General features: G+C 63.1%; 2 protein-coding genes across 2 annotated transcripts; both read left to right on the top strand.

Moving 5' to 3' along the window:
• Positions 1 to 554: 554 nt before the first annotated feature.
• Positions 555 to 4,499, top strand: LOC119234099 (olfactory receptor 13A1-like). The gene is made up of 4 exons (XM_037496863.2): positions 555 to 752; positions 1,057 to 1,146; positions 1,358 to 1,421; positions 3,232 to 4,499. The coding sequence occupies exons 1-4, from the start codon at positions 666 to 668 to the stop codon at positions 4,206 to 4,208; spliced, it is 1,218 nt and encodes a 405-aa protein (XP_037352760.2). The 5' UTR covers positions 555 to 665; the 3' UTR covers positions 4,209 to 4,499.
• Positions 4,500 to 12,064: 7,565 nt separating this feature from the next.
• LOC119234097 (olfactory receptor 13A1-like) lies at positions 12,065 to 15,993 on the top strand. Its single transcript, XM_037496862.2, has 4 exons — positions 12,065 to 12,220; positions 12,525 to 12,614; positions 12,826 to 12,889; positions 14,722 to 15,993. Exons 1-4 carry the CDS (start codon positions 12,065 to 12,067, stop codon positions 15,696 to 15,698), a joined length of 1,287 nt encoding a protein of 428 aa, XP_037352759.2. The 3' UTR covers positions 15,699 to 15,993.
• Positions 15,994 to 16,866: the final 873 nt, after the last annotated feature.

Raw genomic sequence — 16,866 nt, 5'->3', positions numbered from 1 at the left:
AGCGGCCGTGGTGGTGTGCCCGGCCCGAGGCCTCTCGCAGGCGTGAGCGCGGGGAGACCCACACACCGGCCTGTCCCCCATGGGTTGCAGGCCCTGCTCTGTTCTTACCACATAGCCCTTGGTTTGACTTCTGGCCTTTTTAGGCTTTGGCTGCCCTTTGTCCTTGCGTTCTTCCCGTTTCAGAAAGGTCTTGAGAAGGGTCAGAACGAGCGCCTTGGGAAGTGACTGTGGAATTTGGGGTGGAGCCCGCAGGAGAAACCCTGTGGGATCCTCTACCGAGTTCCTGAAGTAGAGCCAAACGCGAGGCCCAGCGCAGCCGAAGACACCGCAGCCATTTCTGGGTCCTCCCCACTTGGGCGTCGCCCCTCAGCGCGCAGAGACGGGGACATGTGCATCCGGGCATGTCGGTCACTGGGAGGGCAGAGCCTGGGCATGGGCGTGAGCAGAGCAGCGCCCACCGGCCCGGCAGGGAGACGAGCGCCCCGGGGACGGCGGAGGGGGCCCGGCTGGCCCGCAGCCCTGGCGTCTGGTCTCCTGACGCTGATGGGCGGGAGGCTGTGGTCATGAGCCTCAAGCCGCACTAATGGTCCCTGCGAGCCTCCTCCGGCGGCCTCCCCAGGGCCCGCCCCGGCTCCTGGCCCCCGCCTTGGAGACTCTGAGGTTTCATGAGCAGCGGAGCTCGCGCCAGAGTGCAGTGGACACGGAGAGGCCACAAGACGAAGCCACAGCACGGCCGGTCAGGCCCAGCAGAGGTGAGTGACCACAACTGTGCTGCCCTCGGTGTTCGGGAGCAGAGTCCCGCTTCAGAGGGAATCAGCGTCTCAGCAGGAATCTCAGACTCAGCGGGCAGGGAGGGAGCGAGCAGCCCTGCTAGCCGGCTCAGAATGCAGCCTTGTGGACGTTGGGCCTTGGGGGGGGGGTCATCCAGGAGACAGGAGCAGAGAGAAGCAGGAGAGTGAGGGCAGTGAGGAAAGCCGGGGCAGGGGCCAGAGTGAGTCGAGCCCACACCAGGTGTCCACCCGGGCCGCATGGCTGCCGGCCACCTCCTTGTGACAGGACGCGGCCCCAGACAGGCCAGAGTGTGGGAGCTGCCCTCACAAGGGCACCAGCCTGGAAAGTGTCCGGCCTCTCCAGAGACTGTGTCAGGTACCCCCATCCAGACCCCAGTGTCCTCCCCACACTCGACAGGGCCACCGAGTGCCCAGACCCTGCCCAGCACCAGCTCCCTCAGGGCCGGGGTGGCTCTGCCAACTGAGTCGCCTACACGGGGAGGAGGCCCATCAGTCCCTCGGGGTCAGCGGGGAGCAGGCCCCGGACACTGGCCAGGACCTCTGCCTTAGTGTGTTTCTGTTTTCAGAAGGGCCGTCCTGACTCCCAGGTGCCTGCGGGAAACATCACACGGGAACAGGCAGGATCTGCAGGTGGGTCACCCGGGACCAGACCAGGTGGGCACGGAGTGTTGGCAGCCCCTGTCCAGGCCGCCTTCCCGCTGACCCCTTCCTCCATGACCCTGCTGCCCATCCAGCCTGGCCAAAAGAGCTCCCCGTCCCTGCAGGACCCCCACGTTCCCCCTCTCCCTGCAGGACCCCAGGCTCCCCTCCCCCTGCAGCACCTCCACCCCCGCGGAGTCTCGCTCTCCCCACCCTGCCGGCCTCGCCCGCAGCCCCTGGGCCTTGCTGGAGGGTCTGTCTCTGTCCCCCCCAGTTGTGTCCGGCTGTCCACGGTCTCCTCTTGTGACTGAGGACTGGGCAGTCCCTGCCGGCCTTGCCAGGGGCCCCGGGGCCCCGCGTCTGACGGCGTCCCGGAGGCTGTCTTCACCCCACGCCGCCCCGTTGTCCCTGAGCTCGAGCTGTTGTTCTTCGGCTTCTGTGTCCCGTGTGAGAAACCCAGCTCCGTCCCGGTGGAGACCGCGGGCCCTTCGCTCGCTCAGACGCTCGCGCTCCCGGGGCTGTTGTCCCTCGGGCTCCCGAGCCCGGTCACGCAGTGTAGACCGGGGCGGCTCCCGCTGTCCCTGCAGCCTCCAACACTCTGTGCCGTGGACACATCGTTGTCGCTGACGTTCTTGTCTCTTCCTCAGGGAAGAGCTGCCCCTGCCGGCTCCCCTCACAAGGCGGTGGCCGCCCAGCCCGGGGCCTCCCTCTGCCTGATCCCAGGCCCGTTGCTTCATCCTGTCTGCCCCGTGGGTCCTGGGCCCCCTCCCTGTGTGTGTGTGAGAGTGTGTGTGTGGGTGGGTGAGCTCCCCGGGAACACCAAGGGTGGCCCCCACCCACCCCCTGCGGATTCTGACTCCAGTTGTCCGGGGCGAGGCCATCGTGTGGCTGCATCGTCAAGTGGAGCCCTACCCTGTCCTTCCTGAGTCTGGCTCTGCCCCTGTTGGTGTCCTTGGGGGTGGAGGGGCATCCAGACCCCTTGCACACAGTCAGGCGCTCATCCACCGGCACACACGTCCCGGGAGTGTCTGAGAGTGTCCGGCGGGAGGTGGCCAGAGCCAGATTCTGCTGTGGGGTTACTGGGGCCTCTGTGGCATGCAGAGGTGGCCGAGGGCCGGGGGAGCAGACAGTGGGGTTGGGACCTCAGCCGGCCCTGAGGACCCATGGAGGTGATGGAGACGACAGCAGAGTCAGTCTCGGCACCCAGCAGCAGATCCGCAGAGCCAGGACGGAGGGAGCCAAGGGGTGTTAGACTGAGGGAGCAAGGCCAGCTCCTGCTCCCTCACGCTGCTTGGGCATCGGGCAGGGTGGGGCCTGCAGGGTGTATCACAGCTACCTTGGGGGTGCGGCCACCATTTCTGTCCAGTGTTGAGCACTTGGGGCTCTGTGAGGGTTGGGGCGGGGTCTGGGGACAGCTCTGAAGCTAGAGACAGGTGTGTGCACTTGGAGCGGGGGCGAGCCCAGGGCGACATGACCCTCAGGAGCAGGGACATGCTCAGCCCGTGGAGGGCATGGAGGGCCCCACAGCGATGGCTGGAGGGCCCAGGGGGCAGACTGCTTCTCACCTGGAGCAGGGAGCAGGGCCCTGGTGGCTGCGGCCAGGGAAGCCCGGCACAGAGTAGGAGGGCAGCTGGAGCCTGCACGACCGGGCAACGATGCCTGAGCAGACGTCCCAGGGCACAGGGCACAGGGTGGTCTAGGTAGATCCTGGAGCAGCTGCAGGGGGCACGGTTCCTGGTGTGTATGGGTGAGGGTCCTATGGCTCCTACCCTGAGCCCAGGCTCACTGTGTGTCTCTCCAGAGGGCGCCATGAAGTCAGGCCTGGGGGCCGCTTCCGGCAGGGCTGCAGCGCACAACTGGACGCAGGTGGAGGTGTTCGTCCTTCAGGGCTTCTCCGAGCACCCTGAGCTGCGGCTGCCCCTGCTGGGCTGCTTCCTGGCCCTGTATGGCCTGGCGCTGGCGGGCAACGCCGTCATCCTTGTGCTGATCAGCTGCAGCGCCAGCCTGCGCAGCCCCATGTACTTCTTCCTGTTCAACCTGGCCTCCATGGACGTCATCTGCACCTCGTCCGTGGTGCCCAAGACGCTGGTGGGCCTGGTGTCGGAGACGGAGAACACCATCTCCTTCCAGGGGTGCATGGCCCAGCTCTTCTTCCTCCTCTGGTCCCTGTCCGGAGAGCTGCTGCTGCTCACAGTCATGGCCTATGACCGCTACGTGGCCATCTGCCACCCGCTGCACTACAGCTCCATCATGAGCCCACAGCTGTGTGGGGTGCTGGCTGCAGCCGTCTGGGCCATCTGTGCCGTCAATGCTTCGGTGCACACCGGGTTGATGGCGCGTCTCACCTTCTGTGGTCTCAACATCATCTCGCACTTCTTCTGTGAGATCCCCTCCCTGCTACTGCTCTCCTGCAGCTCCACCCTCATCAACAGCATCATGACGATTTTGGCTGATGCCTTCTACGGGGTCATCAACTTCCTGCTCACGCTGGGGTCCTACGGCTGCATCATCGCCAGCATCCTGCGCATCCGCTCGGCTGAGGGCAAGCGTCGAGCGTTTTCTACTTGCTCCTCCCATCTGCTGGTGGTCACTTTCTACTACTCAGCTGTGTTCTGTGCCTATATCAACCCGGGGTCCAGCTACAGTCCTGAGAGAAACAAATTGTTTGGAATACTGTACACTATGCTCGGCCCCGCCTTGAACCCCCTCATCTACTCTCTGAGAAACGCTGAGGTCAAGCAGGCCCTGAGGAGACTCCTTAACCTCTGCAGATGCTAACACCACGTGCAAGCCCTTCTTCCAGTTGGCTTTCCCCCCCAACCCCCTGGGTCTCCCTGAGACCAGTCTTGTAGATGTGAGACCAGCCAGCCCCTCTCAGTTAGCATAAGCATAGGCACTGGCCATGCTAGCTGAGCCAGGACACCTGGACACCCAGGAAGCCTCAACTGGATCTGAGGCGGGTTTGTGCTCATGCACCCAGGACAGGCCCTAGGTTTGGTCACCCAAGCTATGAGCTTCATAGGTGTTTTGTCTTGATTGGGAAAAGCCCCTAACCTGAGACTAATAACATTCAAGCAATTTTTGTAAAATAATAAAAATATTGTTTTTCCTTTGTTTAGTTGTTATATCCATTATTTAATGTGAGACACTGATTTGCAATGATTGTTATTGAATTTTTTGTTTTCCCTTGTCAATGTTTGCTTTCTGTATTTTGCTGTCAGTTATTGGTTGCATGTATGTTTGGAGTTGATATATTTTGCTGGTGTTTTGACACTTTTAGTGTTATAAAGTGTTCCTGTATATATCTATTGATAATACTTGTTTTAAAGTCAACTTTGTCTGCTGTTTGTATAGTTACTCCTGCTTTCTTTGGTTGCTCTTTACATAGTTTGCATTTTCCATCATTTTATTTCAATCTATATGTTTGATTTATGTGTGTCTTGAAGACAGCATATCATTGGATCTTGATTTTTATTTTTATTTTTAAAATTTTTTTTAAGATTTTTATTTATTTGTTTGTTTGTTTATACAAGCACTGGGTACAGTCAGAAGCGCGGGAGGGTGAGAGAATTCACCGGAGCCAGAGTGGGGAGCAGAACAGGCAGGACTGAAGTACACTGCTAAGGGGAGCAGCGAGTGGCAGGGAGGTCTGTGCGCCATGTGGGACTCCTGGAGGCCAGGGATCGAGCCATCACTGCAGAGGCTGTGGGCAGCTTCACAGCCCAGCGCTCAACCGCTGTGCCTCTGGGGAGGCCCTATGTATGATTTTTATATCTATCTATCTATATATCTCACATCTATATGTGTCAAAAAAGCAAGAACATATAATTATTAACATAATTTTATATCTTTTAGTGAAGTTTAGAAAGGATGGGGGAAAATATATTTAGCTCTTACTATTTTAGTCTTCTTATTCTTCATATGAATATTTGTATTTATTCTTATGAATTTGAGTTAACGTCTGGAAGCATTGCTCCCTCCCATTTCCTTTGTTTCCGCATTTCATTTTTGTATGTCCCTTTGCCTGTTCCTTTATACAGTAAGTTTTAAAAATCACTTAAGAGAATAACAGATACACACATGAATCTCTACTGTCTTTTTAGTGCCATAGTTACCTTTCATGGTGCTCTTGATCTTTGTGTGTAGAGGGATGGAGGTAGGCAGGGCTTGTGTTATAGTGTGAGTGTGCATTACCAAGGATCTCTGTGGGAAGATTTGCTTTACACCCCCAGGACACCCTCTGCAACTGGGGGTGAAGAAGGCCCCAAACATGGTCATAATATGTGCATTAATGGGATATAAAAAGGGAAAAAGAGGGTGAGAGAGGAAAAGATGGATGGATAAGTGGGACATTGTAAAGATGAGAGACAAGGGGACGTGGAGAGGAAGAGGAGCAGAAGAAACCCGAAGGTTGTGTCGAGGGTGATGGGGATCTACGGACGGTGGTCGGGGGGTGAGAAGTGGAAAGATGAGGCCTGGCTGGAGGAAGGGAGAGCTGGTGGAGGCACGGGCGGGAAGAGCGTCACGGAGGAAAGCAGGTGCATGGAGGGACGGCGCGTGGCGTCGGGTTAATGAACCGGGGGTACGCGGGCTGGAACAGCCGGGTCTGTGGGCGCGCAAGTGGAGGGCGTTGGGCGGACGGCGGGAGCAGAGCGGCTGAGAACTGCACTTCCTAGCAGTGACCGTTGTCTCCGGAGGAGATCTTGGAGGTGACATTGCCCGTTCCCGCCAGGGTCACCCACTTCTCGTGGGCTGGAAGCTGGTAGAGCAACAAGCACAAAGCGCCCACGTGGTGGCCCAGGGCGCCGGCCCGGGTGTCAGCGGCGGTGAGAGGGGCGCACAGCAGGGCAGGCTCTGGCCCCGCAAGCTCTGAGCGTTTCTCCCCCACTTTGCCCAGCGCCGCCGCCACGCGCCGGGAGTGCTCGGGAGGCGAGAGGCGCCGGGCCCGGGGTCCTGAAGGTGCCGGAGACCCCGCTCTCTGCCCTGGGTCCGTCACGGAACCGAACCTCACTTTCTGCTGCGCATTCTGCTTTTCCACGCGGAACTGCCTCAGCACGTCTCCCGCTCACCATGTGCGCGGGGCCGCCATTTCCTCTGCTGCGCGCTCATCTCCCGAGTCCCGGGGGCGGCGCGGGGCGGGTCGCGAGGCCGAGGGCGCCGGGGCGAGTGTCGCGGGACGCGGCCCTGCCCTTCCGGAGCCCCGCGGAGGCGGGCGGGGCCCCGGGGGCCATCCGGGCCCACGGGGGGGGGGGGTCGCGGGGCCCGGGACGCCCCCGCGGAGGATCCCTGCAGGCGCGGGGCCTCGGCGCCCCGCAGACGCCGGTCCCGCCCGGGGAGGCGCCGTCCCGGCTTGGCGGCGGGGCCGTTCGGGCGGGCGCGGGCGGAGCCGGTGTCCCGGGAAGCCTGGAGAGCTGGAGCCCCAGCGCCGCGGGCACCGCGCGGGCGGGCGTGCGGGGCGGACGGGCCTCTCCGGCGGCGTTGGGCGGGCGGCCTCCCGCGCCCCGGCTCCCGCCCGCCCGCCCGGGCCCTCCGCCTGGAGGAAGGCGGCGCGGAGGCCCGGCGGGCTGGCGCTGGCCACGGGCTCTGGGGCCCGCGTGCCCGCGGACGGCGACCTCGCCCCGAGCGGGCTTCGTCCCGAGCCGCCCGAATCCCGAGGCTGCGGGGACACTGGGCGGGCGTCAGGGGCGCGTGGCGAGGACGCCCGCCGGGAGACGCTGCGGCGCGGGCAGACCGTCCCCCCCGGCCCCCCCGCCGCCCCGCCGTGCGGCAGCGGCCTGGACCGCGTGGACACGTGTCTGGACACGTGTGGGGAAACAGCCGCTGGGAGGTCACAGCGTGCTTCCTGGATCGTGGAATGGACCAATCAGGTGCGAGCTCTGAGCCGATTGGTGCTAAATGGTCCAATCAGACTTTGCTACCTGGAGCCGCCTCTCCCCACAAGTCAGGGGTGGCAGCTGCCTCAGCGCCCTTGAGGTAAAGCGCACTTCCTGGACTGTGGACTGGACCAATCAGGTGCTATGGGCTGATGGGTAAATGGTCCAATCAGCCCCAGGGTTGAAAAATGGTCCAATCAGACTTGCGGGCGGGGCCCCTGAAGGCGGATATAAGCCAGCGTGGGCGGGCGCGGGGGGGGCGCGGGGGGGCGCGAGGGGGGGGGGATGCGTGACTCTGCCGTGGTTCCAGCCTCGGCGGGAAGAAGGACGGGGCGGGGCCGTTTTCGCCTCGCAAGAGACGGGAAAAGCGGGTCCGGCAGCTGCTCCCCAAGGCGGAAGCGGAGGACATGTGCGGGGTGCGGCCTCGGGCCTCCGTCTTGTGGCTGAAGGTGCTTGGAAGCGTCCCAAAGGGCTGCTTGTTGTTGGCGCTGCCCGGCCGCGCACCCCGAGCTGCGGAGCGCGGGTGTCCGGCGCCTCCCCTGGGCCGGAGCGGCCACTGCTGGCCGGCGCTGTGCCGGCTCCTGGTGGCGGGCGGGGACCGTCCCTGAGGCGGGCGCGGCGGGTCTTGTCCGCGAGGGCGCGGGCGTGGCCCCGGCGCGGCCTGTCCTGTTGGCCACTGGCCTTCGTTCGGCTCCGCCCCTCGGCCCCTGTTGCGGGGGAGTCGCGTTGCCGTAGCCCCGCGTGTTGGTTTCGGGGCTTTCGGGGCTCCTTGGTGGAGGGTGGGGGGAGGCGAGGGTGGCCACGTGACCCGTCATGTGTACGCCCCCCCCCGCAGGTGCCACGTGGTCACCCACTGTCACGTGCCCGGCTGCGCTCGGGTGGGCAGTTTCGCGGGGCGCGGCCGCAGGCCTGGGTGTGGCAGCGCCCCGGCCGCCATCTCGGGGGACGGGCTCCCGGGGGCGCGGGGCCGGCCAAGACGGCGGCGCGGGGGCCTTGGGGTCCGGCGTGCGGGTCTCGCGGGACTCGCCGCCCTGGCGCGGGGCGGGGGGCGGGGGCGGGCGTCGCGCGTGGTCTCGCCGGGGCTTCCGCGTCTCCGCGTCCCGCGGGCCTGTCCGGGAGCCGGCGAAGCCCCCGCAGCGTTAGGCCCCCGGGAAGGGCGGCCCGCCGGGCCCTCGGAGACCCGCGCGGGGCGGGGGGGACGCGGGCGCCGGTGGCGGGGTCCGGGCCCCAGAGACCCGAGCCCGCGTCCTTCCGGCGGGTCCCCCGCCCGAGGGAGCCCGTGGGCCGCGGCCTCTCCCCGCGCGCACCGGGCGCCGTCGGACGTCCTGCCCGAGGCGGCCGGTCAGCCCCGAGCCGGCGGGGAACCGCGGACGCCGCGGGGAGCCGGTGACCGGGAGGCGCCGGGACGCCGGGCCGGGCGGGGGCGGGGCGAGGGCCCGTCGGGGCTGGTCTGGGGCGCGGGGACCGCTGCCCCCGCGCGGGGCCCCGTCGCCCGCTGGGGCCGGGCTCTCTCCGCCGCCCCCGCGCCTCTCCGGTTCCCTCCGGGCCTCCCGGGCGCGGCCGCCCCTCGGCCCTCCCGGCGTCCCTGCCCGTCTCCGCCGCCGCCGGCCCCGCGGCCTCCCGCGCCCCCCACGCCGGGACTTGCCGCGGCCTCCCGCGGGCAGAGCCGCACCCCGAGATGGGGGCAGCGCGGGCCGTCAGGACGCCCCGCGGGCCGCGAGGACGGGCCCGCTGCCTCGCCGCGCGATGGTCGCCTCCCGCGCCGCGGACGCGCCGGGGCAGGCGGAGCCCGACAAGCCTGGCGGTGGCGAAGCCCCGCGCCCTGCCCGGGACGCGCCGGGGCCGCGGCCTGGATCCGCCCGCGAGAAGCTCGGGGGCCGGACGGAGGCCCGGAGGCGGCCCCTCCCTGCTGCGGGGGAGGCTCGTGGGACCCCCCCAAAGCCAAGCACAGAGTTAGGGCAGTTGCTCTATTTATGAAAAATAAAAAATATTTCTAAAAATGGTCTTCAGAGGTCACCACGCTTGTCGCGGGCACCGGAGATGGGCTTCGGGCTGTGAGACTCAAGGGTGTCTATGGAGACAGGGTCCACCACGGCCGCGGGCTGGCGGGGTGCCTGGACCTTTGGTCCGGTGTTGGGGTGGCCGGCGGGGCTCGGCTGCCTTCCCGCCGGGGCCCTGGATTCTCCTTTGGTCCGCCTCGAGCTGCTGTGCTGGTCTCTGCGCTGGGGAAAATCTCTGCTTCCCTGTGCCGCCGTCAACAAGCTTATTGGCTGAGTGCGAAACTTTCTAGAACTTACTGGGCCTGTCAAATGTTGAGATTCTTGTTAAAACGAGCCGGGTGACTTGAATATTTGCATCTTCTGTTTCTGAAATTCTCTCTTCTGCCAGCTCAGTTCCACTTAAAATGCTTTCCATCGTTCCCTTATTTCATTCAGTACAATTTTTTGTGTCCTTTATTGCTGGAGCTCGTTTCTAGACTCCATTACCTGCTTTTCTGCCTTTGACTCCTCTCTGTGCCTCATTTAGTATTAAAATGTTGCTTTTTGTCTCTCAGGTTCTCCATTTCTTGGCCCCCGGTCGCTGTGTCGGGACTTGGTTCTCCTTCTGCCTTTCTATCTTGATTCAGGTGTTTTTGCTTCCTAAGAGTGATGATGCCTTATTTCCTTTTTTGCCTTTTAGTTTGTTTGTTCCTCCTCTTCGCGTACCTTGGTAGCAGGTGGGGTGGAGAAAAGCGAAAACTGGGCTCAAATCTTGGTGAGGAGGGAGGGCAGCTCAGGGCAAAGGGTCACCTCTGACTCCTCCTCTTTAAAGAAATCTCAGTTCAGTGACTCAGGGACCCTGAATTCCGGCCCTGTGTCCTCACGCTCCCCAGTGCTGCAGGGGATGTTCCCACAAAGCTTGGTCACTGGGCCCGGGGTAACACTAGCATCAGGAGCAGCCAGATGCAGATGGGCTTTCGTTGCTGGGCGTGGTGCCTGGGGTGGGCTGTTTCCTGACGCTCAGTGACGCCTGCTGGGTGTGGGAGGGTGTGGGTGCCAGGGCCTTGACTCCCGCAGGTCTGTTTGTAGGGAGTGGAGAGAGGCTTCTCCACCCACTTCTACCCCGAGTTGGTCACCTCTGGTGTAGCATCACAGCAAGACTCATCCTGATAAAAATTTTGACAATGAAAGAATCGGGGGGGCCTCCCTGGTGGCGCAAGGGGTTAAGCACTGCCCTGTGAAGCAATCTGCAGCCTCTGCAGCACGAGTGCGATCCCCGGCCGGCCAGGGAGCAGCCCACATGTCGCGGCAGACCTCTCCTGTGTCCCTGTTGCTCCCCTCAGCAGTCTGCCTGTTCTGTTCCCCACGCTGACTCTGGTGAATCCACTCACCCCTCGCCTGTGCCCTCTCTGGCCTGTGCCCCAGCTCTTACATGCATAAATAAATAAATCTTTGAAAAAACAATGCAGATAATGTCAATTATGCCTCAATCCAGCTATTTCAAAGAGAGTTCTTGGATATAAAACTAGGACTGAAATCATAATATTTTAAGAACTCCAGGAAATAGAGAAGAAAAACTTTACCACCTTGTTTTGGGCACAGATTTCCTAAGTTACAAAACACACTAACCAAAACACTAACCATACAAGGAAAAACATTAAGTTCATGGAAATAGAGAAAGTTTGTTCATCATAAAAAATGAAAAAATTTCATTAAAACATGAACAAAGGGCAGATTTGGAGCAAAAACGTACACCTGTGTCATTTCCTCCCAGGCTGCGTGGACACAGGTTGTCCGCCCTGAGCCTCGAGGCCTCGTCCCTCTCAACAAGGAACAGAGGCCCCCGTGGGAACGTCCTTGAACAGACGCTTCATGGAGAAAGGTCAGAAAACCAAGGCACGAAAAGTGCTCATTGTCCTTAGCATGGACATCAGAGGATTCCACACGAGCCCATCAGCTTGAGGAGACAGTTTAGCAGCTCATGATGGTGGGGTGCAGCCGTGGGGTTCCCCGGTATTTCCCTGAATGAATGAGGTGCACGTCCGCCCAGCGCCAGGGTCCGCACAGCTGCAGCCGCGCGCAGAGTCCAGGGCCCGGCAGGAGCCGCGCCACGGGGCAGGAGAAGGGTTTGTGGGCGCGGCAGGAGGGGCGCTGGGAGGTGGCGGCCCAGAGTCTGGGAGCAGGAGCAGGAGCAGGTCGCCGCCCGGGCAGCCCCCAGCGGCGCAGGGGAGGGGGTGGGGGGGGCCGGGAGCACAGGGTGCGTGGTGGGGGCATCTTTGCCGGCTGAGCTCCTCGGGGACCAGGACGCTGCTTCCTGGGGGCAAATGATGATCATAATTTAATCTGTGGACGTTCAGGTTCATGACGGCCGAAAAAGGTGATTCAACCCCCACCAGTAGGAGGGTCTTGGGCAGGGTGCACAGTCGTGAAACAAGCGCCCTGGGTAGTCGCCGTGGACTTAGGCGACACCCCGCAGGGGAAACCCTGTGGGATCCTCTACCGAGTTCCTGAAGTAGAGCCAAACGCGAGGCCCAGCGCAGCCGAAGACACCGCAGCCATCTCTGGGTCCCCCCCACTTGGGCGTCGCCCCTCAGCGGCGCAGAGACAGGGACATGTGTATCCCGGGCACGTCGGTCACTGCGAGGGCAGAGCCTGGGCATGGGCGTGAGCAGAGCAGCGCCCCGGGGACGGCGGAGGGGGCCCGGCTGGCCCGCAGCCCTGGCGTCTGGTCTCCTGACGCTGATGGGCGGGAAGCTGTGGTCACGCGCCTCGAGCCGCGCTAATGGTCCCTGCGAGCCTCCTCCGGCGGCCTCCCCAGGGCCCGCCCCGGCCTTGGAGACTCGGAGGTTTCATGAGCAGCGGAGCTCGCGCCAGAGTGCAGTGGACACGGAGAGGCCACAAGACGAAGCCACAGCACGGCCGGTCAGGCCCAGCAGAGGTGAGTGACCACAACTGTGCTGCCCTCGGTGTTCGGGAGCAGAGTCCCGCTTCAGAGGGAATCAGCGTCTCAGCAGGAATCTCAGACTCAGCGGGCAGGGAGGGAGCGAGCAGCCCTGCTAGCCGGCTCAGAATGCAGCCTCGTGGACGTTGGGCCTTGGGGGGGGGGTCATCCAGGAGACAGGAGCAGAGAGAAGCAGGAGAGTGAGGGCAGTGAGGAAAGCCGGGGCAGGGGCCAGAGTGAGTCGAGCCCACACCAGGTGTCCACCCGGGCCGCATGGCTGCCGGCCACCTCCTTGTGACAGGACGCGGCCCCAGACAGGCCAGAGTGTGGGAGCTGCCCTCACAAGGGCACCAGCCTGGAAAGTGTCCGGCCTCTCCAGAGACTGTGTCAGGTACCCCCATCCAGACCCCAGTGTCCTCCCCACACTCGACAGGGCCACCGAGTGCCCAGACCCTGCCCAGCACCAGCTCCCTCAGGGCCGGGGTGGCTCTGCCAACTGAGTCGCCTACACGGGGAGGAGGCCCATCAGTCCCTCGGGGTCAGCGGGGAGCAGGCCCCGGACACTGGCCAGGACCTCTGCCTTAGTGTGTTTCTGTTTTCAGAAGGGCCGTCCTGACTCCCAGGTGCCTGCGGGAAACATCACACGGGAACAGGCAGGATCTGCAGGTGGGTCACCCGGGACCAGACCAGGAGGGGATGGAGGGTTGACAGCGCCTGTCCAGGCCGCCTTCCCGCTGACCCGTTACTCCATGACCCTGCTGCCCATCCAGCCTGGCCAAAAGAGCTCCCCGTCCCTGCAGGACCCCCACGTTCCCCCTCTCCCTGCAGGACCCCAGGCTCCCCTCCCCCTGCAGGACCCCAGGCTCCCCTCCCCCTGCAGCACCTCCACCCCCGCGGAGTCTCGCTCTCCCCACCCTGCCGGCCTCGCCCGCAGCCCCTGGGCCTTGCTGGAGGGTCTGTCTGTGTCCCCCCCAGTTGTGTCCGGCTGTCCACGGTCTCCTCTTGTGACTGAGGACTGGGCAGTCCCTGCCGGCCTTGCCAGGGGCCCCGGGGGCCCCGCGTCTGACGGCGTCCCGGAGGCTGTCTTCACCCCACGCCGCCCCATTGTCCCTGAGCTCGAGCTGTTGTTCTTCGGCTTCTGTGTCCCGTGTGAGAAACCCAGCTCCGTCCCGGTGGAGACCGCGGGCCCTTCGCTCGCTCAGACGCTCGCGCTCCCGGGGCTGTTGCCCCTCGGGCTCCCGAGCCCGGTCACGCGGTGTAGACCGGGGCGGCTCCCGCTGTCCTTGCAGCCTCCAACACTGTGCCGTGGACACATCGTTGTCGCTGACGTTCTTGTCTCTTCCTCAGGGAAGAGCTGCCCCTGCCGGCTCCCCTCACAAGGCGGTGGCCGCCCAGCCCGGGGCCTCCCTCTGCCTGATCCCAGGCCCGTTGCTTCATCCTGTCTGCCCCGTGGGTCCTGGGCCCCCTCCCTGTGTGTGTGTGAGAGTGTGTGTGTGGGTGGGTGAGCTCCCCGGGAACACCAAGGGTGGCCCCCACCCACCCCCTGCGGATTCTGACTCCAGTTGTCCGGGGCGAGGCCATCGTGTGGCTGCATCGTCAAGTGGAGCCCTACCCTGTCCTTCCTGAGTCTGGCTCTGCCCCTGTTGGTGTCCTTGGGGGTGGAGGGGCATCCAGACCCCTTGCACACAGTCAGGCGCTCATCCACCGGCACACACGTCCCGGGAGTGTCTGAGAGTGTCCGGCGGGAGGTGGCCAGAGCCAGATTCTGCTGTGGGGTTACTGGGGCCTCTGTGGAGTGCAGAGGTGGCCGAGGGCCGGGGGAGCAGACAGTGGGGTTGGGACCTCAGCCGGCCCTGAGGACCCATGGAGGTGATGGAGACGACAGCAGAGTCAGTCTCGGCACCCAGCAGCAGATCCGCAGAGCCAGGACGGAGGGAGCCAAGGGGTGTTAGACTGAGGGAGCCATGGCCAGCTCCTGCTCCCTCACGCTGCTTGGGCATCGGGCAGGGTGGGGCCTGCAGGGTGTATCACAGCTACCTTGGGGGTGCGGCCACCATTTCTGTCCAGTGTTGAGCACTTGGGGCTCTGTGAGGGTTGGGGCGGGGTCTGGGGACAGCTCTGAAGCTAGAGACAGGTGTGTGCACTTGGAGCGGGGGCGAGCCCAGGGCGACATGACCCTCAGGAGCAGGGACATGCTCAGCCCGTGGAGGGCATGGAGGGCCCCACAGCGATGGCTGGAGGGCCCAGGGGGCAGACTGCTTCTCACCTGGAGCAGGGAGCAGGGCCCTGGTGGCTGCGGCCAGGGAAGCCCGGCACAGAGTAGGAGGGCAGCTGGAGCCTGCAGGACCGGGCAACGATGCCTGAGCAGACGTCCCAGGGCACAGGGTGGTCTAGGTAGATCCTGGAGCAGCTGCAGGGGGCCCGGGTCCTGGTGTGTATGGGTGAGGGTCCGATGGCTCCTACCCTGAGCCCAGGCTGACTGTGTGCGTCTCTCTCAGGGGGCGCCATGGAGTCGGGCCTGGGGGCCGCTCCCAGCAGGGCCCCGGGGCACAACTGGACGCAAGTGGAGGTGTTCGTCCTTCAGGGCTTCTCCGAGCACCCTGAGCTGCGGCTGCCCCTGCTGGGCTGCTTCCTCGCTCTGTACGCCCTGGCGCTGGCGGGCAACACCGTCATCCTTGTGCTGATCAGCTGCAGCGCCAGCCTGCGCAGCCCCATGTACTTCTTCCTGTTCAACCTGGCCTCCATGGACGTCATCTGCACCTCGTCTGTGGTGCCCAAGACGCTGGTGGGCCTGGTGTCAGAGACAGAGAACACCATCTCCTTCCAGGGGTGCATGGCCCAGTTCTTCTTCCTCCTCTGGTCCCTGTCCGGAGAGCTGCTGCTGCTCACAGTCATGGCCTATGACCGCTACGTGGCCATCTGCCACCCGCTGCACTACAGCTCCATCATGAGCCCACGGCTGTGTGGGGCACTGGCCGCGGCCGTTTGGACGATCTGTGCCATCAACGCTTCGGTGCACACCGGGTTGATGGCGCGTCTGATCTTCTGTGGCCCCAACCTCATCACACACTTCTTCTGTGAGATCCCTTCGCTGCTCCTGCTCTCCTGCAGCTCCACCTTCATCAACAACATCGTGACGATCTTGGCTGATACTTTTTACGGAGTCATCAACTTCCTGCTCACGCTGGGGTCCTACGGCTGCATCATCGCCAGCATCCTGCGCATCCGCTCGGCTGAGGGCAAGCGTCGAGCCTTTTCCACTTGCTCCTCCCACCTGCTGGTGGTCTCCTTCTACTACTCATCCGTGTTCTGTGCCTACATCAACCCGGAGTCCAGCTACAGTCCTGAGAGAAACAAATTGTTTGGAATACTGTACACTATGCTCGGCCCCGCCTTGAACCCCCTCATCTACTCTCTGAGAAACGCTGAGGTCAAGCAGGCCCTGAGGAGACTCCTTAACCTCTGCAGATGCTAACACCACGTGCAAGCCCTTCTTCCAGTTGGCTTTCCCCCCCAACCCTCTGGGTCTCCCTGAGACCAGTCTTGTAGATGTGAGACCAGCCAGCCCCTCTCAGTTAGCATGAGCACAGGCACTGGCCATGCTAGCTGAGCCAGGACACCTGGACACCCAGGAAGCCTCAACTGGATCTGAGGCGGGTTTGTGCTCATGCACCCAGGACAGGCCCTAGGATTGGTCACCCAAGCTATGAGCTTCATAGGTGTTTTGTCTTGATTGGGAAAAGCCCCTAACCTGAGACTAATAACATTCAAGCAATTTTTGTAAAATAATAAAAATATTGTTTTTCCTTTGTTTAGTTGTTATATCCGTTATTTAATGTGAGACACTTTTCAAGGGTGCCAGACACCCTTGAAAGCTTTTGAAATAACCGTGAACCAGACACTGAAGTCGGCAAGTCCATGATCCCCCCGTGGGAACGTCCTTGAACAGACGCTTCATGGAGAAAGGTCAGAAAACCAAGGCAGGGAAAGTGCTCATTGTCCTTAGCATGGACATCAGAGGATTCCACACGAGCCCATCAGCTTGAGGAGACAGTTTAGCAGCTCGTGATGTCGGGGCGCAGCCGTCGGGTTCCCCGGTATTTCCCTGAATGAATGAGGTACACATCCGCCCAGCGCCAGGGCCCGCACAGCCGTGCGCAGAGTCCAGGGCCCGACAGGAGCCGCGCCACGGGGCAGGAGAAGGGTTTGTGGGCGCGGCAGGAGGGGCGCTGGGAGGTGGCGGCCCAGAGTCTGGGAGCAGGAGCAGGTCACCGCCCGGGCAGCCCCAGTGGCGCGGGGGAGAGGGGGTCCGGGGGGGGGGTCCGGAGCGCAGGGCGCAGTGGTCGGGGGGCGTCTTCGCCGGCTGAGCTCCCGGGGGACCAGGACGCTGCTTCCTGGGGGCAAATGATGATCATAATTTAATCTGTGAACGTTCAGGTTCATGACGGCCCAAAAAGGTGATTCAACCCCCACCGGTAGGAGGGTCTTGGGCAGGGTGCACAGTCGTGAAACAAGCGCCCTGGGTAGTCGCTGTGGACTTAGGCGACACCCCGCAGGAGAAACCCTGTGGGATCTTCTACCGAGTTCCCGAAGTAGAGCCAAACGCGAGGCCCAGCGTAGCCGAAGACACCACAGCCATCTCT

The sequence above is a fragment of the Talpa occidentalis genome, unplaced genomic scaffold (assembly GCF_014898055.3).
Source record: "Talpa occidentalis isolate TD23 unplaced genomic scaffold, MPIMG_talOcc4v2.1 talOcc4.8, whole genome shotgun sequence".
In the NCBI taxonomy this organism is placed as follows: Eukaryota; Metazoa; Chordata; class Mammalia; order Eulipotyphla; family Talpidae; genus Talpa; species Talpa occidentalis.
The sequence above is the reverse complement of the archived record's forward strand: the minus strand, read 5'-3'. Positions and strand labels throughout refer to the sequence as shown.

Bases quoted from the DNA above. Each gene is read 5' to 3' on its own strand.
- LOC119234099 (XM_037496863.2), top strand. From the start codon at position 666: ATGAGCAGCGGAGCTCGCGCCAGAGTGCAGTGGACACGGAGAGGCCAC. The intron at 753-1,056 runs GTGAGTGACCAC...TCCTTGTGACAG, and splicing joins GCCGGTCAGGCCCAGCAGAG to GACGCGGCCCCAGACAGGCC. The intron at 1,147-1,357 runs GTACCCCCATCC...TTCTGTTTTCAG, and splicing joins CTCTCCAGAGACTGTGTCAG to AAGGGCCGTCCTGACTCCCA.
- LOC119234097 (XM_037496862.2), top strand. From the start codon at position 12,065: ATGGTCCCTGCGAGCCTCCTCCGGCGGCCTCCCCAGGGCCCGCCCCGG. The intron at 12,221-12,524 runs GTGAGTGACCAC...TCCTTGTGACAG, and splicing joins GCCGGTCAGGCCCAGCAGAG to GACGCGGCCCCAGACAGGCC. The intron at 12,615-12,825 runs GTACCCCCATCC...TTCTGTTTTCAG, and splicing joins CTCTCCAGAGACTGTGTCAG to AAGGGCCGTCCTGACTCCCA.